The sequence below is a fragment of the Mustela erminea genome, chromosome 2 (genome assembly GCF_009829155.1).
Source record: "Mustela erminea isolate mMusErm1 chromosome 2, mMusErm1.Pri, whole genome shotgun sequence".
NCBI lineage: Eukaryota > Metazoa > Chordata > Mammalia > Carnivora > Mustelidae > Mustela > Mustela erminea.
The window spans coordinates 44117301-44144295 of NC_045615.1; the positions used below are offsets into that span (position 1 = coordinate 44117301).

Genomic DNA, 26995 nt, shown 5'->3' on the forward strand with positions numbered 1-26995 from the left:
GACTAAGAAACAGAACATTCCCAAGGTTCCAGCAGCCTCTCTTGTGTTTCCTTCAGACCTAATGAACTTCTATAATTATATGATTTTTAAAAATTTTTCCATTCAAGATTAATTAAGTTCTATATTCAAACAGAATTTTTAAATTAAGCCCTAATTTCTGACTATATCTTCATGGGTAAGATTTCAAGGGTTACACTAAGACATAATACAAGAGGCAAAAAAAAAAAAAATCCTTTAAAAAAGGTGCTACAACACATTAATTCCTTCCTTCATTTATTTATCCTTTTATCTACTCAAGAGATCTGGAGTAGATCTTTGAAATGTATGCATGTATGCTTTGAAAAAGCATAAATCATAGTATCTTATCCTTTGAACATGAGTTATCAGAAGAGATCTGGAGAAGTAAGACTATACCCAGTAGGAGCTCCTGGGATAGAGATTACACAAGTGATGCAGAGAGCGGCATTTTGACAGAAAATACAGTGAGTAAAGCAGAGAAAAGGAACAGCATTATGGATGTAGTGAACTGCGGGGCACACAGTGCTGCAGGGGCCTCGGTTTATAAGAGCCAGTGATGTGAGCCCAAACGGGCAGGCAGAGGGTAGGAGGTCCGGAGGCAAAGAGGAAGGTAGGGTAGTCTTCTGTGAGTGCAGGAGAACAGGGGCTTAAATACAAGCCTGAGGATGACAGCATAGATGCGCTGAAGCTGCTTGTCGATGGCCAGAGGAGCTACGGAAGTGCAGAAAACTAGCACAAGGGTAGATGAATGACTGCGCTGTGTGCATGGGTTTGAAATAGAAAATGATGGCAAGAAATACAGTCTAAAGGGCACAGGGATAGAGTGAACCAGCTATCAAGTACTAACACTATATCTCATGAAGCTCTGGGCTGTCTAGTGTGTTCAGACAGGTCAGAAAACCCTGAAAATGGAAGAGGCAGAGTACTGAATCCAAATGGTTACTTACTATTTGCACTGTATGTCATTAGAGAGGGTAAAATATATATCTTGTGCCACCTGGTAAATATCCCATCAGTTAGTGTTGTAAAATGCAAACGCATTACTTCCACGCAGTCTTTACTTTTTAGAAGCACAGTACCTTTTCTCCTTCCTCCAGGAGGCGGAGTAGGGTGGCATTATCCGTTTTCTCCTCCTCCTCTATTGAGCTGCCTTCGGCAATCTGGTCTTGTAACTGCTCCTGGCTCTCCTCATCTCCTCCATCAGGTGCAGACCGAGACCGTTTCAGAGGAGGCTTGACCAGACCTACAGGATCATAAGCATGAGAGCCATGTGACCTCATAAGGGCCATTTGGGAAGCGGTTTGGGTTCCTGCAGTCCCTCCTACACATTTCCAAATTGAGATAACTCTGGAAGGTACAGGTAGGCAGCACAGTGCAGTGCTGAATGACAGAGGTTCTAGAGTTAAACACTTGTGTGACCCAGGACAATTATCTGCCTCTCTGATCTTGTTTTCTCATCTATAAAACTGGAACAAAAACACTATTTATCTTAGAGGGTTGGGGAGGACTTAATAATGAGTTATTCATGCTTAGCATCATGTTTAATAGTAAATGCTAAGTGTCAGATGATAAACAGAGCTTAGCATAATTAATGGTAAGAACAGTACTGCTTATGGATAGGTGTCATTGAGTGAACACCACAAATAATCAATCACCATCAGAACCAAAATTAAAGACAGAAAGTTATAAATATGATTATAAGAAATCCCACCTACTTGGAGGGCCCATGAGGACTATTTCAAGACTTATATCATAAGCAACAGTACAGTCAGTCATAGATGCATGAAGGTGATCAAATCATCATGTCATAAAGAATAGAACTCTTCATTTTTTTTAAGTCTTTTTTTTTTTTTAAGATTTTATTTATTTATTTGACAGAGAGAGATCACAAATAGAGAGGCAGGCAGAGAGAGAGGGAAGCAGGCTCCCTGCTGAGCAGAGAGCCCGATGCAGGACTCGATCCCAGGACCCTGAGATCATGACCTGAGCCGAAGGCAGCGGCTTAACCCACTGAGCCATCCAGGTGCCCAGGAATAGAACTCTTTAAAATACAGGATAGATCATTCAACTTGCAGATTAAGGAAATACTCTACTGTCTACATTTTGATAACTTTATTAATAATCACAGGAGGAGACAAAATCAATTGATGAGATGCCGAAGTATAAGCAACATTCAAAATACATTCTAAATGCCACATTTAATTAATATTCTCTAGTTGTTCCAAAAAACATCCTGTCACACCTACCAATGATAGTTGCTCTAAGAATTTTGAAAAAAGCATAACTCATAGTATCTTATCCTTTGAACATGAGTTACCAGAAGTTCTGCTTTGCCTTGAAAGAACTTTCTTATCACATATGAAAGAGTATAATAAGTAATCAAGATACATCAAGTCCTTCCGGGAATATCCACAAGGGGAAAAAGCGCACAGGTGCATTATCCTTTTTTTTTAAGTAAGCTCGATGCCCAGTGTGAGGCTTGAACTCACAACCCCCAGATTAAGAGTCATATGTTTACTGGGTTATGGACACTGGGGAGCCAGTCAGGAACCCCTATCATTGCATTATTTTTAGTAAATCAAAACTTCCAATTCTGTCTAGCATAACACCTTACATAGCGTAGTAGTGACACCAAATTTGTGGGTTTGTGTCAGTAGACATTAGGAAAATGGGCCCAAGACAAGTGAAGTGCTTATGACCCAAACACAAGTCATCTGACTGTGAATTATACCTTCACTTGCTGGTACAATGTCAAGAAAGCTAGAAGACTACAAACCCACTCAACTATACAACTACTCAACTACTCAACTACTAAAAGTTTCAAGGATTCTATGAAAATATTAGATTGATAATGAAATGGTTAATAAGTCAGTCACCATGAGACAGAAAAGGAAAATTTTAATAATAAGATAAATGGATCACAATTTTTGATGGTGTCTTTTGTTGACATGTTGTCATCATATACTATCAATTTTTTAATCGATGGGATCTGAAAGTAATTTGGAGGGGAGGGGGCTGGGGGGTTGGGTGAGCCTGGTGGTGGACCTTAAGAAGGGCACATACTGCATGGAGCACTGGGTGTGGTGCATAAACAATGAATTTGGGGACACTGAAAAGACATATAATAAAATAAAATGAAAAAAAAAAGTTCTTCATTTATATTCCTAGGCTTTGTTTATAGAATATACCAAGGACTTTTGAATTTACCATGAATCAGAGGCTTAAAAGAGTTAAAAGACAATTGACTTACTTATTCAATATTGACTGAATCCCCATTTTGTGTTAGGCATGTGCCAAAACATAAAGTGAGAAGAAAAATGATCTCTGCCTCTGAGAAACTTGTAATTTAGAAAACATAAAGCAGTGAAAAATCACTGAAATTGCTATGATATGAGCAAATGCTATCTTTGAACAGGGCGGTGGGAAAAGGTTTCAGAGAAGGATAATGGGATATTTGACCAGTGTCTTCGAGGCTGGGTGGGGTTTGTTAGGCACCACATCACGGAGAAGCTATAGGAAGAGGGCCGAGGGCACACATATGTAAAAGTACAGAATAAAAGGGGCGCCTGGGTGGCTCTGTTGTTGGTGTCTGCCTTTGGCTCGGGTCATGACCCTGGGGTCCTGGGATCAAGCCCTGCATCCCGCTCCCTGCTCAGCGGGAAGCCTGCCTTTCCCTCTCCCACTCCTCCTGCTTGTGTTCCTCCCCTCTCTGTCAAATAAATAAAATCATTATGTGGTATGTATATACAATGGAATACTATGCAGCCATCAAAAGAAATGAATCTTGCCATTTGCAACGACATGGATGGAACTAGAGGGTATTACGTTGAGCGAAATAAGTCAATCGGAGAAAGACAACTATCCTATGATCTCCCTGATATGAGGAAGTGGAGATGCAACGTGGGAGGTCTGGGGGGTAGGAAAAGAATGAATGAAACAAGATGGGATCGGGAGGGAGACAAACCATAAGAGACTCTCAATGTCACAAAACAAACTGAGGATTGTCGGGGGTAGGGGGCTATGAAGAGGGTGGTTGGGTTATGGACACTGGGAAGGGTATGTGCTATGGTGAGTGCTGTGAAGTGTGTAAACCTGGCGATTCACAGACCTGTACCCCTGGGGCTAATAATACATTATAGGTTTATAAAAAAATTTAAAAAAAATTAAAAGAAAAAAAAATGTTAAAAAAGTCTGAATTCATCATCTCATGTATGTTTTACTAAGCCCTAGTGGAACACTCTTCTTAACTGTTGTCTAACATGCGCTAGTAACACATTTAGCAGTTGTTTTAATTTTTACAAAATATTTATTTAGTTATTAAAAAAAAAATGTCACTGAGAATCCTGCCAAATGCAGTAAAAAGATTATCAAGCCAAGAGGCACATTCCATCACCTGTAGGCAGTAAAGAGCCAGTCCCTTTAGTTTAGATCTAGAAATCAATCTTAAAGAAATCAATCTTAAAGAGAGTGAAAGTATAAAATACGTATGGATACTTTTATCCACATAGTTGGCCCAACGCTTTACAGCTGCTCATGTTTTCACGAAAACACAAATCTAACAAATGCTCCAAAGTGATTTTTACTTCCAAGGAAGAGGAAGGCTGACCTTTGACTTTAGCGATAGTGTCCTCCCCGTGCTCTGGTTCCTGCTGAGCGGCTTCACCTTCTGAACTCTCCACTATGGCATCCTGGACAATGGCTGGATTGCCAGAGGCTAGTCGCATGTAGTATTCTTTACTGTCATAACTTATGGCTCTTCTGTATCGAGCGGGTTTCTAAGAAATTACAGAACAAAAGGATTCAGATGATTATTTTCAAGAATTAAAATATAAGCTTCCCAGAGGAAGGTATGGTATCACGAATTCTTTATGTGTTACCTTCTCAAAGGGATTTTTTAACAAACTGTGTTTATACACAGTAAAGCCACAGACTTTTGGGTTAAGTTCCTCTATTTTAAAATTGCACTGATTCTTAAAACATACATATAAAAAAACAGTATTAGCAGTTTTTCTTCCTGAAATAGACATAAATCATCTGTAGTCAAAAAACATTTTCACGTTAGTATCACATGGCCTTACTGATGTATTAGAAAACCTTCCTAGACAGTAAAGGGAACAGCCAGTGTTGGAGAACATCAAGGTGCAAGAGATGTCTGGTTTGTGTGGAGCCTGGAACTTTGCTTCTACTACAAATAAAGTGCGTAGTCAGGCGTAAAGGCAATCCATTTAGTTGGAATCATCTGTGCCAGTATTTACCTTAGACACCTAGAGGTAAAGATTCAGAACTGCACTGTTCTTCCCCATGTTCCCAGTTCTTACTAAAACTCCAAAAATGGCCCAGACCTTCCCCAAGTTCTGACCCAACATGGAATCAACCAGCTTCAGGCCAGATGGAGCTCTCTGCTGGGCCTGCTCCTCCAAGCTGTTATCTTCAATTTGCTAAAACATTCCTGTTGTTTACTGTGTAAAATAATATGCTCCATAAACTTACTAACGAAATGAGTATATTAAGAACAATGTAAGTCTATCTTGAAGAAGAAATTTATTATCTAGAAATATTAGAAAAGATCTGATATTTTTGCATATGATACAAGAGCATTTCTTTTTCAGAATTAATATTTATCCTAAAAATACAGTCTCTAGCTAACCTAAACCTTTTTTTTTTTCCCCCTGAAAACCGTAACATAATGAAATAAACAAGTTCTAGGGACACCTGGGTGGTCCAGTCAGTTAAGCATCTGCTTTCGGCTCAGGTTGTGATCCCAGGGTCCTGGGATGGAGCCCCGCAGGGAGCCTGCTTCTCCCTCTGCCTGCTGCTCCCCTGCATGTGCACTTGCTTGCTCTCTCTGACAAATAAATAAATAAACACTTCATTAAAAAAAAAAAAAAGTTAAAAAAAGATGGGGCTTGAAACATGCTTTAGAACCCTTTTTAGGGGTTCTGGGTAGCTCAGTCGGGTGAGTGCCCAACTCCTGGTTTGGGCTCAGGTTATGATTCCATGGGTCTTGAGATGGAGCCCTGCCTGTCAGGCTCTGTGCTCACTGCGGAGTCTGCTTGAGATTTTTTTCCCTCTTCTTTTTCCTCTGCCCCTCTCCTTGCTCACACTCATGGTCTCTCTCTCTCTCTCTAAAATAAGTAAATTTAAAACAAAAAACAAAAAACAACAAATAAATGTTCACTTTCTAAACATTATTTCACTGTTCCTTCCCGATGAATAAGAATAGCTGATTAAAAATACCCTGTCAGCCTACTCTTCAACTCAAGTAGTCTATATGTATTATCCACCACAATGCTTATTTCAACAAACGATTTCCAACTCAAGTGGAAAACAAATATTCCTTGTTGGAATGTTTAGACTGAAACACTGAACCTATTTTGAGATAAGAAGCTACCTAACTGAAGTCACACTGCCCTTCTTTTAAATTCAGGCCCAGAAAAAAAAAAAATTCAGGCCCAGAGTCAGGGAATCGAGAGAGCTGCAAGCTAAAAGGAATGATATATAATATAGGAAAGTATTAAAATGAGGTAAAATGATACTACAATGATGGAAGGACCAATCTGATGAGCAAACTAATAAGAATAATGTAATATCTTTTAAATGAAAAAAAGGTAGTAAACTTTGTACACCAAACCAATTCTTCTATGTAAGAATATTGCAATTATCTTCAACTCAAAATTGCTCATTTTTAAAATGATGAAAGCATAGTTAGTGATGGGCAAGACAACGAATTAACAGATGTGGGGCTTGACTACCGACTTCAGCTTGGCACTACGTGTTTTTCACTAAATATTTGGAGGTATATTTCTGCATTCTAAAGAAGTACTTTTTTTTTTTTTAACTGAATTATGTACTGAATCTTTCTGGAAAAAGAAAACAATTGTAAATTTTTTAACTAATTAAAAAAAGTTAAAATTCTATTTTAAAAAGTGATCTACATATGCCCTTAATTTTCTTTAGTTCCTTCTAATTGAAAAAATAATTTTTAAAAGAGGATACTCCTTGCATTCCCAAGATACACGCTGTTTAGTATGTGGAAGAATTAAATGAGCAAGTGAAAAAAAAAGTTGAGGGTATCAGGCTGCCCATTACTAACATGCATCAGAGCTTGTTAGTTTATATGTGAGGTGATACACATTTTACGGTGAGAGCAGTGAACACTCAGCCTGTTAGTGAGGGGCACACAGGCCCTAGGAAGCTAATTAGAACAAAGCCGAGAAAGACTAGAACATCTCTCAGCATGAAAGACACCAACTTTTCAACGAAGGAATTTACAGGAAGGACAAATTGAACATCAATCTTTTACGTTAGTCTAGTCTACCATGCACTAAAAAAACAAAAACGAAACAAAGAAAACTGCAAGTATTTTGTATTATCTTATAGTAATTTGTGTTTTACCTTTTGAGGAATGATATCATCAGGTGTCTCGGGCTGTTTACTTGGGACCTCAGACTGAAAACAGGGTATTAAGTACAGATACATCAGAAACAAAAAAAACAAACAAACAAAAAACCAAACCAAAACAAAACAAAACACAGCAACATAAAGAACACCACAAAAATAAAATTTTCTTGAGGACTATATGAAATATGGAAGACGCGCATACTCAAAGAAAAGTAACATGATACGCTAAGTTGTTTGAAATAATCACTTAGCATCTGGTCATTATTTTTTCTTATTATCAAAAGTAGTTTTAAAGCAGAAACTACACTAGACTTCTCAAGGCTACTGAACAGGACTAACTTAAAAATCACAGACAAAACTTCAGCATAGGTGGCCAGTGTAATGGATGATTGACAGGCAACTCTATTCAGCTTCAAAAGGAAAAAAACTGAAAACTGGATAATAGAATCTAATGCCAGCTATTACCTTCCACCTACATTTCACTGTGCTTATCCCTGCATCTCTTTTACAACAGAAGCAGCTGGTTTGTACCATTACCAAAACCCCGTAGCACAGAAATCACAAGATGCTTATTAGTGAAAAAAAATCCTTCTGTAAAAGCCCAATGCCCTACTTCCTTGACTACTTTCATAGCCATAACCCCAGAAGGGCTGAAAGCAGAAGGGAGACGGGGTCATCAGCCTCCAGATCAAAAGTTTTTGTAAAAAGTACTTTGAAATATTAAGTGGTAGCTTTATATTTTATTGAGAATAAAATCTCAGTTAATGAGAAGGCAACTTCTGTTGAGCTGCTGTACATGGCTTATACGTGTAAACATACACAGATAGCTACATAGAGACAATAACACACCCAAGAACTACTTCTAATTTTTCTTCCCTCTCACAGTTTTATCTGGAGATGACATTTAGTACTTTTCCCCACAGTAAACATGCATCGACAAAATGATTTCACAAATGTTTCCTGCCTGGGTAAAGCAAACACTGGACTACTGGCATCCTTTCAAATACTTCACATGATTTTAATAAATGTTTCTCTTTAAAGGCAAACTTTTAAAAACATACCTTGCAATGAAGAATAACCTTTAAAATATACATCTATGTTCTCTTTCTTGGTAGGAGTTTTGGCTATACCAGTTTAAAATACACATATGTGAACGTAAGTGATGGTACACTTACGATTTGTGTATTTCAATGTATGTAAAATTTACATAAATCAAAAAAGAATTATAAACAAAAACTCAACTCTAATTAATGATATGCATGTGGAAGTGTTAAGGAGTGAAGGGTATTGATTCTGCAACTTTCTCTGGAATTCATTAAAAAAAGAAACTAATTCCAAAATAGATAATTGGATGTGTGATAGACCAATATAGCAAAATGGACCCATTACTACTGTCGAATGCAATTTTAATGTCCACTATTTACCTTCAACCAGAATGCGGGCAGGGTCTGACATGCAGCATACAGCACAGTGCTAGTTTAATACATACTTACTCACTGATTCACTGACTAAGGCTCTTATTTTGCTACAAGGCAAAGCATTCAACCCATACTATAGAGATATGCTATATCAATAACTTTGGTATTATCATTGCTCTCTTTTACTTAAAATTTTGTAACTAATTATTGTAATTATGTTCACATAGAAATCTTAAATTTTCAAAGTCAGAATTTCTAGAAAATAATTCTTTAGTCATTTTTCTTCAAAATTTTCTATAATGTTGGCAATGGAATTTCCTGAATGAGCCGCTTAGTTTCTATGAGTCCTGTGACATCTCTATATTATATAAAAAATGTATATGGAGGCAGCCACAGGAGACTCCCTTAATTAGAAAAGGAAACTCCAAGCAAGTCAATTACTCTTTTGTCCTAAGCAGCCCAAAATTAAAAGGTAGACACAGTACGGTCTTAACCCCAATGTATTTACAAACAATAGTAAATTTGTTTGAGATTATGACTCCATGAAAATAAAGTCATGAAAATAAGGGGGTGTGTGTCACAAAATTAAAACCTGGTTTTTGTATCTCAGTAAGATTTTTTTTAATGGAAAAAAATGGAATCTCATTCTTCCGTAGGATTCATAGCAATGAGACAACTGTTTAAAAGCCACTGGATTTTATATTTTCATCATTCTCGAGGCGGCTCACACCTTAACAATAACTACAACTGACATTACCACTTAAAATATAAAATTACGGTGCAATTTAGCATAGCTGTTTTAGTTATGGAAATTAACCCCAAGGAAAGTCACTGTACAGAGAGGAATCATTTTCATGTGAGAATAGATGTTTCCATATGTACCTAATTATTCTCATGACAAAAATTATTACTCTTACTTTTGTTAAAATAATTTTAGTAGATAAACTGTGAAAGCTCTTAACTCTGAGGCAAATGAGACTCTAAAAGAACATTCTATATTCTATAAACATCCAATTTAAAAATCAAGAAACAGGGGTGCCTGAGCGGCTCAGTGGTTTAAGCCTCAGCCTTCAGCTCAGGTCATGATCCCAGGGTTCTGGGATCAAGCCCCACATCGGGCTCTCTGCTCAGTGGGGAGCCTGCTTCCCCCTCTCTGCCTGCTTCTCTACCTACTTGCGATCTCTGTCAAATAAATAAATAAAATCTTTAAAAAAAAATAAAGAAACGAAGTTCAAAACTTAGAGCAAGTAAGCTATCCTGTATACACTGTGTAACAATATCAAGGTTTAGGAAATAAAACTTGAATGACTAGAGGAAAAAAAGTCAGTTAATTCATTTCTAACACATCAAAGATTTTAAAACAAGAAAACAATTTAATCATCACTATATTCTTTAATCAACAGAACTAAAAATTTAAATGCTACTTAGAACAGTATTCTTACAAAGGCAAAAGATTAGTCAATTGCCCTTGCTCAGATAAAGTCTGCTTTACCTAGCAAGAAGAGGCTTCCAAAGTAATTTTTAGGTTGGCACATACCTTCTACATTGCAAAAAGTACTAACTCTATTTTATAAACATGCAGGCAAGGAAGGCAACACATTTATGAGAATGGAAATGGAAGAACTGGAAGGCAGTGTGGAATACTGTTTGGGACAGAAGTAGATTTTCTACAGAGTTAATAAAGCTTAAACTTCAATAGCCTTCACTTCCCATGGGATCCTTTCAAAACCCTGGAAAGAGGCGCCTGGGTAATTTCATATTCATAAATTTATGCCCTTTTTCTTGTAGAGCCCTCTGCCAAGTTATAAACTTTAGGACCAAATTTTGTAATTTGGCTCTAGTCCCATTTAGTGGAAAAATTTCAGAATTAGGAAAATTCTACAGAATGCTAAATGGGAAAGCAATGGAAAAAGTCTATAACTTCAGGAGAAAGAGTGCTAGTAGTTCATTCACTCAACATTTATTAAGTTCTTAATACTCTGTTAGCATTACAGAGACAACACCTAGTATACTGTTTCTTTCTGTCTGGAAGAAACTCACTGTCCACCAATAAGGTCACAAAACCATCAAAGGTTGGAATCGCTTCTTTTCCAAAAGTGATTCAACTGCTAAGGAACTCTCATCCTATATACTCATTATATCATACTCTGCTACTTAGTAGCTGCACCTAGACCTTTCTCAAGGTTTTGATTCCTCATCTGTAAAATCAGGAAAACAGTGTTAGCATCACACTCATTGTGCTTTGTATCTGCTCTTCTTGTTTGATGTCATGAAAGAAGTCAGTAGGAGAGCAGTTGCTTCTACTTTGGGGAATTTTCTTTGCGGTCAACATTGCCAGAGTGCATAATCCACAAAATAAAAGTGGACGTTTAATGGCATTTCAAATTAAAAGTATTCTGAACTGGCAAGACCAAAATAATTAGTCATCCAGAAAATTTCATCACAGAAGATCAACCTTGACTCGTGCATGAACTAAGCCACATAAAGTCCACATTCTGTAACTGTCTCCCCTTCCCACCCCCTCTTTCCTTTTTTGTTAATGTATCTCCAGCATTTCTTGACTGCCTTGTATTTCCCAATATGTAACCCATCTGGTTAAAAAATAAGCTCCATATGGTACACACTTATTTCTGAGACTGTCTGCTTAGATTTTTCAGACTGCTGAATGCTTTTGCTTATGTAAAATGCTAATAATACTAAGGTTGTAAGTGTGAACCCCAAATAGGTTATTTTGTTTTTATCTGATACAGAAGTTTAAATATACTTTCATAAAGTGAATGGCACGGTTATAAAAAAAAGGAATAAACAATATAAAAATATTATAGTTATATAAGTAAAAAATATGCCTCAGTTAAATAAAAACACTCAAAAGTGTATGCCTCAGTTAAATAAAAATAGTGAGTTGGTCACATTTCTAGGAGAGCATATATATTCATCTTATATTTTAGTATTCTTGAATGGATTCAATTTATATGATTGCTGACTTAATAAGAAATATTTTATCAAACTGTTATCGGCTTAAAGTATTTATTTGAGGGAAAAAAAGGTTAAAAATTAGAGACTGCCATGCTGGTTTACTCTAACAAAAGCAGGTACTAGTAGAGGCTGCAAGGTATGGGTGGATTAATTTTTTTTTCCATAGTGCAGTAGTACTAGAAATTATGGTGCTTTGAGTTAGAGTTGTACTGTGTATGGCGTTCTTGACAGAATGGAATAGCTTTGAGCAAAGTGATACTTAGGAAGCTATTGTGAAAAATCTTAGATAACTATGTATTAGCAGCTCTAAGACCGATACTCTAAGAAGTAACAGGACAGAAGTGAAATTACTGGCCACAAAATAAATACAGCCAGGGTTTTGGCAGAAAGTGATGAGACATAGGAACAATGCAAACTGCCCTCACATCATAGAATCCAAACTATTTATTAGAAGATCCACGTTCCAAGCCTCTTTTATAAATCTCCGTTTCTTCCATTGTTGACAAAATCAAATATGAAGTCAAGAATGTGAAAGTATTTAAAACCCAAGAAGGGTTTGAAAGAAAGTTTTTAAATGAAGTATTATAAAACTTCTACAGTGGGCAAGGGTTCAAACACTAAAAAGTTCAAACTTTATGACCTCACAGATCCTAAAATCCTATTAACCAAACATCCAAGGACAGGCCTTCTTCAGCAGATGATTCTGCGCAGTGATGCAGGTTTCCAAGTGGGTTTAGGAGTTTCTACTGGATTGATTTTAGAGGCAGCTGAACACTAAAGTGAAACTAAGCGTGGGATATACTCCCTTGAGAGATACTCCGTCACCTTCCTGTCTTCATGAAGCATAGTTGGTCAGACACTTGGGAAGGGGGAGAATCTTAGAATATATTTCTCTAGACTACATTTTTTAAAAGTTATAATACTAATTTAAAAAAAAATTTAACTGATGCCTCAAAAAAATCTCAATGATGTTAAAGGAAGATGAAAGAATTTCATTTATCAAGAAGGAGTACAGATTTTTAAAAAGTCACAACATAGTGGTCTAAGAATCAGGGATTCTCTAGAACTGCCCTGGTTCAATATAGCAGTCACTACCCATGTGAAATGTGGCTAGTCGGGACAGAGACGTGATGTTACTGTGAAATACAGACTGCATTTCAAACACAAGGTACAAAAAACAATGTAAAATACTTCATCAATAATGTCTCTGTAACTGATTAAACATTAAAATGATAGTAATAGGAGGCTGGATGAGATGACCAGTGAGACCCCCTTTTAACTCCCAACGCTGTGATTCTACAACAAACACGAGTTTTCCAAGGACAAAAGTAATCTTCCTTTTGGAGGCAGAGGATTATTATTGGACACCGAAGAGCTGAATTACTACTTAGAAATATTATGAGGATGTTCAGAATTAAATTCGGCAGATTTTTATACTCTTGTGTTTTCTCTTTTGAACTTGTAGTGGCTTTATTGGCAGAATCTATCTTCCTAAACTTAAAAACACGATTCCTAGACCATCAGCAACTTAGATAAATTTTCTCTGGTCATGTGCAAGTCTGAATTAAGACTTTGGGGAAGGGGGACTTATCTGAATAAAGGAAACTTATTGGCAAATGCTGTGTTTTAAACCTGTGGAATCAGTGAAGACGTTTCTTAACACACAGAGAAAGATCCACATACTCAGGCGATTATTCTTTAGCTCTCTTCTGTGTTTCTTCCAAGAACACTGCTTCTGCCAATATCTATTTACTTAACTTCACTTACAGCAGCGTCTGGCACAAAATAAGCACCATGTAAGTGCTTTACTAATGTTAACCAATCTAATCCTAACAGCTTTTGAGACAGAGCTGTCTTTTTCTCCCCGTTAGGCAGGAGGGAACAGGAACCTAAAGTGGCCCAGTGGCCTGTCCCGGGCCACCCAGCGAGTGAAGGGGCAGAGCCTGGGCTCCACTGTGGGCGCATGACTCCACAGGCTTGAAGCGCTAGCCCTTCCCTTGATGTCTCCCCGCCGCGTCGTTGCTGCCTCCCACCACCACCGCCACCCTGCCTGATGAACTGAATACAGCTTAATGAGTTTGCTAACTTAGATACTTTCAGTAACTGACCTAAAAGAAAGATGCCTGCCAAGAGGAAGAGACCACTGAAAGAGCCATCACAAACATTCAATTCTGCATACTCACCGCCACATTTGCCTCTTGCTCCGTCTCTGGCACGTAAGGGTAATGGTTATAAAACATATCATTTCGCACCATTTTTTTCCTCATTCTGCAGGGCCCTTCTGTCATCTCCAACATCCATTTGTCTAGATGGGAGCCGATGGGGGGGCCCCACAACCCTCGCTCCCGCAACAGTTCGTACTCGATTTGGCACCACTCTTCTGTCACGTACTTCAGGGCATTTTGCTGACGCTAAGGGGAGGGAGTCCAGGTTGTTTTTCAAGCAAAAGCAGGAGGAATAATCAAAAGTCTACAAATAACTTAAAGCCAAGTTAATATTTGCAAATAAAACGAGTGCATATCATTTCAGTCAATATTATAAAAGTAAAATTATATTTATTTATGGTTACAGGGGCCTATGAATTCTGTGAGAAGGTGTGATTTTTTGTGGGGGCCCAAGTGCTTAACACCAAATAAATGACAGATAGGTACAAGGGCAAGGGTGCGGTACACTTGAACAAAGGCCACTGAAGCAAGGACCTGGAAATATTACTTATGAACATATACTGCAATGCTTAGTCCAGTGTAAGTCAATAGAAAACATGGTAATTTAAGGATGACTCTCTCCCTCCCACCCCCAGTCACAAAACAAGTACCTGAACATGCATAGGAGAAGATCTAGTCAATCAGAACAAGAAATAATGCCAGTGAATTGGCTTACTCATTAGCTTGGTAACATTTGCCAAGATTTTAGGTAAAGAATATAAACATGCAGCTCTGATAAAGTACTTGATGTTCATATAAAAATGAAAGAAAAACCATTTTCAACTGACTACTGGGATAGATCTAAACCATTTTACTTAAATGAAAATTTATGAACTGGTACAACTTCTGACTATTTATCAAGATGTACAGCAATTTAGCAGATGATTATAAATTGGACTACCTTATCTAATGTTTCATAGAACATAAGTATATAATATCAATCTAAGAATAAAATCTCTTTATATAGTGAAGATTACTGAATGAATAATCTTGAAATTACATGGTATCACAGTAGTACTTACATGTTCGGGGGGGAGGGAAGGAGGTGAATCCCCTATAACAACTAGCTAGTGTATGCCCATAAAATATTAGCAGTTAATCATTCAGAAACCTTCAATAGATCTAAATCAGCCACTTTGGAAACAAAATATTTAGGATAGTTATGAATTCACCAAGAGGATTTCACTGAATTTATTTCTTACTAACATAAACACCCAGTGCCTATAATAAAAAATTATTTAGATTTAATTTTTTTTTTAAATTTTGAGAGACTTTCAGAGACTTGGATGCCTATTTTCACAGTCTCCTTGTTAAGTCCAAAAGAGAGGGATTTTCTTTTATTTTAATATTTATTAGGAACAACCCATGCAGTATGTATGTCAGTAGTTAATGTCGATGGAATTCGGTTGTGCTGATTTTCAGTTTGTTGTTTTTTAAATGCCATCTGCCTCTAGGAAGTCCAGATTTTTCTATCTTAAAACTAGTGACCAAAGTAGCCATTGGCAGCAATAATTAAAAACATCTTCTGACGATGAATGCAGTTCAGCAACTTACTCTTAAAAGCGGTAAAAAAGTATCATGAGAGACTTCTTTCTCACTTGAAGAATGCAAAAGAAACCTTTATTGTGGTTATGAATTCTTACCTCCTGATATTCCTTATATTGTGTGTCTACCAAGTCACGGACAACAGCAATATGTGTAAACATCCACTGAGAAATCTCCTAACAATGGATGGAAAAAGAGTCTTAGTGTTTCATGGATTTTCCTAGAAAAATGTTAACTAGCCTTAAAGTAATGCCAAGTAAATTTATTAAAATTTCATTAAAGACGCAACTATTAAGACAAAACAAACAAAACAAAAAACTCCTAAAGATTAATTATGTGATGAATCTAGAGGAGGCTTTTCTGCTGGACAGAGATCCACATACTTTCTCCCCCATCTCTATGCTCCTTCCAGAATGGGCTGGCTCCCACAGCTTCTGAGAATGCCATCAGCACCGCTGGGGATCAACTCAGATGCAGAGAACGGCCAGGAAACCCCAAACCCAATGACAGTATGATTTGGAGTTAAGCAGGTTCAGCCATTTCAGCTCAGCCCATGTCAACTATAAAAGGCCATTTTGGCCCCTAAGTTCCACTTAGGTCAGTTGAGCCTAGACCTGCCTTGTAACCTGGTATTTCCCTGTGACCGATCCTGCTTCCTTTCTTACCCTTCACAAATACCACTAGGGCACCTGTAAAAATCATCCTGCACCAAACACCCTCTCAGTGTGCTTCCCGGGGAATCCAACCTGACATAGGGAATGAATGATACACACTGTTTCTCTCAGACCCTTCTCACTGCTGCCACTAAGATTCCAGGATGGGAAAGGAAGTATGATGGGGGAGAAATTAATGGAGGTAGATGAGTTTAAAAAAATCAATCACAATATATATGACAAGATTATAAAAAATAAAAAAACCATTTTGTGCTGGTACTGCTTTAAAATTTATAGAATGGTTAGCAACAAAATTATTGAAAGTTTGGAAAAACTGGGGGAAAAAAATAACCCACTGTATGGTCATGTATCAATAATCTGAATCTCCTGTCCAGTTATGAAGTGGGTCTGCATACACAAGACTCACAATGCAATTTCGTCATAATAAATTGGGAGAAGTTTCCATTACCTGGGTTATTTTTTTATCTCTTCTAAAAGCAAAAATGCAGAAAAGTTCCACTTCAAATCATGTGCTTATACAGGTTAAGTGTGTTATATAAAACACTACAAGTAAATCTTAAAATAAAGATTTCTAATAATACATCGATGAAACCAAACAATGTACCTGGGTGGAAAGACTGTGTTTATTAAGACCACTTTCCTTTCGATTCCTTCTCGATCCTGTTAACTTGGAAAGACCAAAGCCACTGCTGACACGGGACAATTTGGATTGTGTGGTGGGCACTAAAGCTTCTCCTCGACTTATGCATTTCTTTTCATGGGCTATGAAATCAAAATTAGATTACGTTAAAATTTCTCCATGTATTTATTTGTCTTACTTTTAACATTTCTGCATCCAGGGTACACATCACAATTCTGTAGTCATCAAAAGCAGTTTACATTATAGACACAGACATTCTCTTAGATATTTCACATTTACTTGCTGGTGATCTTGTATTAGCATTATCTGCTTGGCAATTATTATACTAGCTGAACTGACATGTGTTTGAAACTTCACAGCTCTACAGTACGCAAACTTATTTTAACTGTTCAGTTTCTAAGTTAGTAACAATTCACAACTCCCCATCTAAAATATTTGGTGCTGTACATACTCAGGAATTTAGAAGGTTTTGGATTTTATAAGGTGATATGGTACATAACTGTATAGTATATAATACTGAGGGTCAATGGCAGTAAACCATAACTGAACAGGTAATATTTCTGCAGCAAAATGTATGAATATTTACAGTAAGTAGGATAAATATAGATTAGGTTTTGCAACAAGTGATTTTTGGGCACCAAATTCATGAAAAAACCTTAGGTTTTTAGGGCTTTTTGAATTTCAGAATTACAGAGAACAGATTATGGATTCATAACCAAGATGGTGACCAGGGACTGCATCTGTGAGCAATGCATTATCTTCCAAATTCATAGATGCCAGACGTGTAACATATTTTAGATTAAAAAAGAAAAATCTGAGAAGAAATGCCAAATCTCAACATAGTCATTCTAGAATGAGTGTTGCTTTTCACTTCTGCTGCCGTCATGACATCCTCTGGGGAAGTTTTTAATTATATATCTAAAGTGCACCCACAGACTCAGATGCATGTAAATCTGTTAGTCACATGATCTTTGAGGCCTCTCTTACCCAAATGATTCTGCCAGCACTTTAAACCAGCTTCTTCAATGAGCGGCCTTGCTACAGCTATGTCCACGTGACCCCTTTCATTCACAGGTAGGGTGACTTTGAAAAGTTCCTCCAAGGCTTGCTTCTTACTATGAATTAATTCAGTCCAAACTCTGTTGACAGCTTTTATGAGAAGCTGACGCCCTAGGAAATGAAATCAACAACAACAAAAACACAATTTATCAAAAACACAATATAAAGGCAGTAATTTTCTTCATGCCTTTCATCTAAGAATCTCATCTACAGTACTTAAATGTCAAAAAAAAAAAATGCTTCAGATAGTATTAAGTTCAATAACCAAATTAAGCTCAGATAACCAAAAATGTGGTTGGCTACTTGAAGAACTTAAAAAAAAAAAAACAAAAAAAAAAAACTTCATCTGTATGCAAGAGATTGCATTTTTTATTTATAAAACTGGAAATTACATACACATTTCATTGTCTAGCTCTTCTGTATAAGAACCTTGCCCATTTAAAAGTAAGTTTACATCTGACTATTTAAAATAAGTTCAAGATTAAGTTAGTTGTTCTTTAATATTTTGCAATAGGCAAGAAATAAGTATTATTAAAAGAACATTTACTATTAAACTCCATCTTGCTTTGGACTCCTTGCTAATTGGTCTGACTCCTGCTCTAGACCAATCTTCAGCAAGCGTCAGATTCACCTGGACACCTGTTCAGATTGCTGGTCTCCACCCACAGAGCTTGTGATTCAGTAGATATGAGTAGGGCCAGAGCATGTGCTTTTCTAACAAGTTCCCAAATGATGCTGATGTTACTGGTCTGAGCACTTTGCTTTGAGAAACAGTGTTCTGAGTTGTCAGTTCCTTGGGGGATGTTCTCAGTGTCTGGGCTTCACAATGTGTTAGTGAAGGACAGAGAATAAATTAATGCTTAAATGAAGGAAAGAACAAGTGGTGTACTTCCAAAGGATAAAATCATATGCAAAACTACCACACTGTATGGCTGTGGAGACAAAAACTTTTACAGTTATGACTTTTTGACCAATGTGCAAATTAGAAATGAATCCACTGTGAAGATTTTAATGCATAATACTTATAAAAAGCATTGGGAAAACTATATTAAAAGAGAAAATGAATAAAAGAGAATAAAAATGGTAGTAGTGATGACCTGTCTCAAGTAATATTTGCACCTCTAATGAGACCTATCTAACACTACCAACAGGCAGCTCTCTTAATGGTAAATGCCACATTAATATTGATACTACTATTTGTGCAAATGTTAGTATCATCAAATCTCACAGTGTTACCATGAAATGTTAGGGGCTAGCAACATAAGGAGAGCTCCAGCTGGTGGGCTGGTTTATAATGGTGGGCATATTGGCGTATGTTCAGGAGGGACCTATTGGAGCACCGGTTGCCAATACTGGCAGTATCTGAGGTGAGGTTTTTGGGAGGGGACAGAGTCTATCTTAAAAATTGGAAATGAGGGGCGCCTGGGTGGCTCAGTGGGTTGAGCCGCTGCCTTCAGCTTGGGTCATGATCTCGGGGTCCTGGGATCGAGTCCTGCATTGGGCTCTCTGCTCGGCAGGGAGCCTGCTTCCCCCTCTCTCTCCCTCTGCCTGCCTCTCCATCTACTTGTGATTTCTCTCTGTCAAATAAATAGATTAAAAAAAAAATCTTTAAAAAAAAAAATTGGAAATGAGGGGTGCTTGGGTGGCTCAGTCGGTTAAATGTCCAACTCTTAATCTTGGCTTGAGTCATGATCTCAGGGTCATGAGATCGAGCCCTAGGTCCAGCTCTGTGCTGGGCATGGAGCCTGCTTAAGATTCTCTCTCCCTCTCCCCTTCCCTATTCCTATGCTCATCTCTGTCTCTTAAAAAACAATTCTTTTTGGCAATGGGGAGAGTTGGGAGAAAAAAGGAAGAAAACAAGTCGAGGTAATTACCTTCACTAATATCTTGGCTGTAACCACCGTCTGGTTCAATGTCAGAGGGGATCATAATGTGCCATGTAGTCATGCGGGCTTCTGCTTCCAGTCCGAATCCATCCACGTTGCTGAAAAATTCCAGTCAGTTTAAACTCTATGAAGGAAATGACTGTAGCTGAAAGCTGTAATGACTAAGTATAACCCTGCAGACACAAGCAAATGCTGGCTCTATCACCAAGTTCCCAAACTGGCAGACGATACTCAGCAGATGCGCAACACAGAACTACTACTTCATCAGGAACATGCCATTTCATAGGGTGATCTCACAAATCCACCTGGCCAAATGTAATGAAACTAAACAACAGCATCAAGATGGGCATCTTAATATTTAAGGTGCTTTTTGGTTTACTATTAACATTTTCACCTTAAAATTACCGAAAGTTCCTAAGAACATTTTCCTCATGGGCCTATGCGCCACCTCCCCCACAGTCTCTCATCCCACCACCCTTCACTCAGTTGCAGGGAGATACTTGCAGTTTCCCCCAAGTGCCATATTCTTTCCTTCCCCGGGCACTCACACAGATGGCTCTCTGTTCCCACATCACTCTTTCTCATCCTCAGTGGAGGGCTAACCACCTCAAGCATGCTCAGGTTGTAACTCAGCCGGTGTCTTCTTCCCATTCGGGGCACCTGTTCCAAGCTCCCAAAGCACCATGCTTCCAGAAGAGCACTTGGCACACCTGACTGACTGTCTCCCCTCCTAGACTGCACGTTCCAAGACCCTGCCATGGAGTCTTTCTTGCTCACATCTCATCCCAGTGCCTAATTTAATGTCCAGACACTAAATAAGAATCTATCAAAGCAATCATTGGAAAAATCCCAATTTCACCCACTTCATGCAGAGCACTGCATTTATTCATTACATTCTTTTCTGTTTATCCCTCTTAACCCCCAACAATGTGTATTTTGTTTATTTTTAAACTTTCTTTTTAAATTCCATATGTGACATAAGGTGATGAATGCTCAACTTAAAGACATAGAAAATTAAAGGAAAAAAAGCCCACAATTTCACTGCACAAATGTAACCCTTATCTTTTCTATTTTCTGTGACATTTTAAAACCGAGACTAAGAGGAAAAAGAAATGTTACTATCAAAAAAGTAGAGCAAAGAATTTTGGTGGAAAAATATAAAAGACAAATTCATGGCAGCAAACTGAACGTGAAAAAGTTACCTCCCAACATGCAGATTAATAAGGCAGTGAGCCAGGCAGCTAATGAATTCTTGGTCGTGGTTCCCGGGCCCCAGGATGAGGTTCCTGTTGACCGTCAGCACCCGGAGTGAATCTAGGAGAGCCACCTGCTGCGGAACAGTTTTGTGTGCCCGTGAGAACTGGTACAAGATGGTCCTGTTGAGGCAGTGATACACCGCATCGAGTGACAATCCCTGGGATCTTCGTTTGGACTAAAGATGGGAAAGCAACTACGCTTAGTAAAATGGACAAAAATAAATGGTCTGCTTCACATTCACACATCACATTAGGTCTACCATGTACCAGTGGCCATGCTCAGTACAGGGTGCTAAGTTAAAAACCAAAAAGCTCTTGCTGTGATGAGGATTGGAACCCGAGACACATAAATGTAACTTGACGAGCTGAGAGCCTCATGCCCCAGTGAGGAGAGCTGTTAAGACTCACAGAGCAGAGAGGAGTGGCCTGTCTGAGCATGTGAGGAAGTGCTGTCCAGGGAGAACCTCCTACTACAACTTGTCTGTAAGAATGATCTCTACTCAAAATGACTGGGGAAAACAAATAACCTAAAAGTTTAGTAAAAAACTTCTTTTGATGGTCTAGTCTCGTTTCCTCACTTGTAAACTTTTCTCTTTGGCTTAAATACAAATTTAGCTCTTAAAAAAAATTCTTAGATAAAGAACCTATGCACTGTATGCTAATAACACATGATAAAAGCATTTTCTAGTTTCTGCAGTACCTGTTGAATAAGATTAAGCACTTGTGGCAAACCAGGTCCACATTCTTTGGTCAAAGGTACCGCACACTCACACACATGCACACACATGCAAGCACACACACACTCATTAAATGACACCTTCAAAGACCTACAATGAACGTTGTGAAAATTTCATTACAAGAAGAAGAAATTCTTTTACTATCAACTCTTCTTGCTCTGTAAACCTTTACACACAACTGTATCATAGTGTAATGGAAAAAGCCCTATCAAATTGTATCAGCTTAAGGTATTTAAACCAAAAGGAAGCTATCCAGGTATCTGGGTAGCAAAAAGCAACAGCAGTGGGGAGGTCAGTGAGAGCCCACAGCTTGCGAGAACCAGGCAACTTTACAAGGGACAAGTTGGCACAAAGCTATGGATGGGGGAGAAGGGTTACAAGTGTACAGTTTTTATTCACTTTTAATAAACTGAGCTTTGTATTAAATATTAACATTATCTTATTAGTTACATTTATTTCCAATAATTTTGACACATAAGGAAAAGTTTTTCAAGGAAAAACATGTACTCTAAAACCAACAGTGACAATAGATTACCTGTGCAATTAGTTGAATTATAAAATCTATAAGAAGTTTAGATTCTTTGTTGAACATGCCTTGCCAAAGTTTGTCCACCACACGTTGTGTGAAATAAAACACATTGTTCACCAATACCTGGTAGCTTCCTCCACTGGTAATAGGCAGAGATGCATCTTCCCCTAAATTTGAGCCAGGGGATAAATAAATATAAGAAAACTGCTATCAACCAGCACAAGACCAGATCCTCCAAAAATGAGGCTAATGCAAAATGAGTTTATCTACTACACTTAGAAAGAGGACAACTAGGCTCTTATGTACTACATTAAGAAAATATTTATGGCCGATAAATGATAAATGTTGAAAGAAATAATTTCTGCAGGACAAGAGAGTTATGGATTGAGAGTGTGAAGTCTCATATTGCTTGAGACAGTCTGTGATAAGCAAACAGTTCCTCAACTTAAACTGACAGCGACAGAGGATCTCTGAGAAAAAAGCTGTCAGGTTCTTAGCTTTGAATTGATTCTGTGCAACTAATAACGGGTAAAACACACCATCAGACACAACTCTGCTCTGAATATACCTTCAAGTGCAATGAAGTCATATAGGAGAGGACCAGAACAACTGTGAAAACAAAACTACAGTCAGTGCTGGTGGGGCCATGGGGCACCTCTCCTTCCCTCCATGATTACCTTCAGTCCTGTTTCTCCTCAAGAAGGTTCCGAAGTGCCTTCCCAAGTGTTTGCTGTGTACACACTATTTCAAGACTAATCCCCCTAACCAAAATGCCCTCCATAAGCCCCTCCTTCATAGAAATTCTGGAGCCCCACTGAGTATATTATTCCGACCTAACTCTAAATTACTCCATTATGTTAAACTCTTCATTTTGTATCTTTATATAGTAAGACGGAGCCTGTGCAAGTAAGATTCTTAAGTGATAAAAACAAACACAAAGTTTGACTTGACAGCATGCTTTGAGAGTTACATGTTAAGCCAATACTAAAGACTTCTTGGCAGACTTACTTAGCAAAAAATAATAATAATAATAATTTAATAGGATGGAAGTTCTTTGATTAATATTATTACTTGGCACTCAAGTAGCCAATATGTTAAATCGTTACTTTTCCTTCTCCTTTAAATTCTATCATTATTTTATATATAAATGTTAGCTCCACTGTAAATTTATCAAGTTTTGTATTTTTATTGTAACCGGATAGGAACATACAGAAAAAACATCTTAATGTGTTTTGAATTTACGTTCTGGAAGCCATCCTAGAGAACAACATAGGGGTGCCTGGGTGGCTCAGTCAGTTAAATGTCGGACTCTTGATTTCAGCTCAGGTCATGATCTCAGGATCATGAGATCGAGCCCCACATGGAGCCCTGTGTTGGGCTCTTTGTCCAGCTCTGCACTGGATGTGCAGCCTGTTCTCTCTCCCTTTCCCTTACAAAGAACAATTCTACTCATGGGCATATATCTAATAACTATATATAAATATTATATACATATGTGGCCCATATGAACAAGAATATTTATAGCAGCTTTATTTCTAATTGTCTCAACCTAGCAACTACTGAATGTCCCACCACAACAAATTGGACACATTTTATTTATTCTTATAACAGACTACATAGTGATGAAAATAAATGGACTCTTGCTACAGGCAACAACATGGATACATCTCACAAATATGCTGTGTGTGAGGAGCTAGACTGCAACAAATACATGTTATATAATTCCATTTGTAAAGTTCAAAAGCATGCCAAACGAACCTGTTGTTTTAGATCTCGGGACAGTGATTCCGTGAGCAGTAACGAGGTCATGGAAGGAGGGAAGTGGGGGAGCCTGAAATGCACTTCTGTGTGGCCTTATATAGGCATGATGGTGTGGGTGGTCATTCACGGAGCTTTATGTTTGTATACTTACGAGTATATCACAATAAATTACTTTTTAAAAGTATCAGACATTCATAGAAATGTAATCCATTTACATATTATGGTTTTTAAAACATTGTTTCTCTTTACTTGTCCTCTTCCTGCCACCTGAGTGTACAGATGTGGACAAGCAACTTAAGTATTTCCTGTTGTTGACTCTTTATCCCAGATTCAAAGGAAAGATCTAGACAGGCCTCTTACTCACTACAGAAAAATACCAATATGAAGGAAAAATGCACAGAAAAGAAAAGATGAAGTTAAAAAGAAGATACACTAGGAATTTAGACAGAGAAGAGTGATTCTAGGTACTGTGATAAAGTGAAAATAAAACACAGTATTACCCAATAAAACATCAGCTGCAAGCAAATGGTCCATCACACTATCCAAAATATAAGTCTGGAATTCTTTTTGCTGAGTTCTTGTAGATCTTTCAGGAGAAGCCTAATCAATGAAATTTAGAATTAGAAACAAAATCAACTAAACAAAGATAAGAGCTCAAGCATAGTTATATTATCATGTTTACATAGTTATATAAAAGAAAAACCTATTGGTAAATAATAAAACGAGAAATGTGAGATGGTAGATAGGCTTATGCTTTCTTTTACTTTTCCACAGAATTAAAAAGAAGCAAAAGTGAAACATCATCATCTTTTGAATCCAGTCCTCCAAAAACAGTATTCTAAGATTGTAAGTATTTAATAAATATTTGATAATCTACTAGTATACCTCACTTCCAAAGACAGCTGGCAATTTATTATGAGATACTGACAAAATCATAAAGCCATTAAAACAAATACAAAACCTCAGGAACCTAGTACTCAATGGGGTAAAGTCGATGGGGAGGGCAATATTTGTTACAAAAAGTTAACTAAGCACTCAATTTAGCTCTGAGCTCCCTCGGCTTCAAGAAGGAGGGAAAAAAAGATGATTGATTTACGAAGCTTTTTATTGTCTATAAAAGCAGCACACTAGATTGTCAGCAAGGATGTTTTCCTAAAATTGTTCTTAGAGGAATGTTCTCTGTGGGTTTTTATAAAGAGGACAATGATAACCCTATAGGCAATACTTTTGATAAGGGTTTATACAGTGCAAAGATATTTTTAAAAATTATCTTGAATAAAAGCTTGCAAGCACAAAGTTAAAGTACAGTTCTCAGATGGCATTTCTGTTGGTAATTAGGGTAATACAACCCAGGTGCACAAATGTCCAGTACCTAACCTGTGAAGTGGGTGGTTGAGCCCTGGAAGCCCAGTGGATAAAAGGTGGGGAAGATTCTTTTGTCATCCTCAAACGCCAGCTTTTGGTAGGAGTTGCATATTGAACAATTCAACAAACTGACATAAAATTTTTTCTTAAAAAGAGATCTGGATGTTTTAGATACAGGCACAGTACTGATGCTTTGCAGATCCTTGAATAGACAGATCCGGGACTATGTTTATGACCACGTTACAAGAGTGGGCTTCAGACTACTGTTCTTCATTTACACTTGAAATGTGCTCCATTTTAAAAAACCCATTTCTTTCTATTCTGATTTTCAATGTGGTACTGATAAAGGGTTTAAAGGAGCAGTTAAAATCTAAATTCTATATTCAGATCAAGGATCTTATTCTAAAAATTTAGAAACCAACAGCTAAACCCAAGCTACAGCAAACATTTTTCTGTTTTGCTGGTAAGACATACTTGTTTTAAAATGACAAAATATGGGCCTAATGAGTACATTTAAAATAGTACTAGCGCTTAGGAACTGGGTTTGGTATCTATTTGGGAGAAAGTAAAGGACATGTCATGTTGTTTTTAATCTTAATAAATTTCCCTGTGTAGGCGAACAGCTGAATCACGGCGGTCAGCTTGAGCGCCACAGACACCCACCGCCTGCCTCTCCCTCGTGTTGACGGTACAGGGAGACCACAGCCCTACCAAAGGAAGAGAAAGTGAGAATGTTTAAGTGGGAAGCAGACTGATGAGCTCTTGAGGATTACCCTGTCATCAGATCAGAGACCATTTTGTCAAATAGTTTAAGCCGATCAAAGTTTCCCAGAGGAAGGCTCTCCATTCACAGGAGGATTTAAACACTCCTGAAGATGACAGTGCTCATTCTGGATCATAACAACTGAAGGTGGTTAATGGGATAAGTAATACTGAGTCGAGTTTATCAAATCTTAACGAGACAACGTTTTGGAGTCTGTGAACAAAAGGGCCACAGAACTCAGAGGAGTAGCTTCATCACAATATTTATCTGTACTTAATTAAGAAATATTCTTTTGTATTCTGCATGGATTGAAGGCTAGACTCAGTCACCAACGCACATTTAATCTTCTGAATCCCCTCAAAGAAGCTGTTATATGAGTGATTATGACCCAGAATTTATACTTGTTATTGGCTCTAATTGCTGGGTTTAAATGTTCTTGCTGAGATTTATTATAGCCTAACTTTTAAAGGATTTAAGACTTTATAAATGTATGCACAGCTGTCTCAAGGGGTTTTTTTTTTTTTTAAACATTCTATGGACTTACTATTATGTACCAGACACCGTGCTTAGTTTTTTGTACATTATCTCAATCTGCAAAAATCTCTCTCTGAAGTAAAACTATCACCCCATTTCAGAGATAGGGTCACTGAGGCTTAGAGTGGTTAAGTCACAACTAGGATTCAAACCTCAGTTTCTCTGATGGCAAAAGTTCATGGCTTCACCCGCTATACCATACTCTCCCAGCTTTAGTAAAAGTCTCCAT

The 26995-nt window shown here is 37.7% G+C and overlaps 1 protein-coding gene across 6 annotated transcripts in view; it reads right to left on the reverse strand.

Moving 5' to 3' along the window:
- Positions 1 to 26995, reverse strand: part of WDFY3 (WD repeat and FYVE domain containing 3) — a 245098-nt gene that overhangs the window by 44206 nt on the left and 173897 nt on the right. For 5 of the 6 annotated variants that reach the window (XM_032332772.1, XM_032332773.1, XM_032332771.1 and 2 more), the window contains 11 exons: positions 24605 to 24704; positions 22350 to 22510; positions 21024 to 21253; positions 19810 to 19919; positions 17864 to 18046; positions 16841 to 16998; positions 15661 to 15738; positions 13997 to 14224; positions 7414 to 7467; positions 4625 to 4793; positions 1098 to 1261 (listed from right to left, as the gene is read on the reverse strand). In XM_032332772.1, coding sequence (XP_032188663.1) covers positions 1098 to 1261; positions 4625 to 4793; positions 7414 to 7467; positions 13997 to 14224; positions 15661 to 15738; positions 16841 to 16998; positions 17864 to 18046; positions 19810 to 19919; positions 21024 to 21253; positions 22350 to 22510; positions 24605 to 24704 — 1635 coding nt within the window. The remainder of the gene's footprint in view (positions 1 to 1097; positions 1262 to 4624; positions 4794 to 7413; positions 7468 to 13996; positions 14225 to 15660; positions 15739 to 16840; positions 16999 to 17863; positions 18047 to 19809; positions 19920 to 21023; positions 21254 to 22349; positions 22511 to 24604; positions 24705 to 26995) is intronic. The other variant, XM_032332768.1, reaches the window with a different exon arrangement.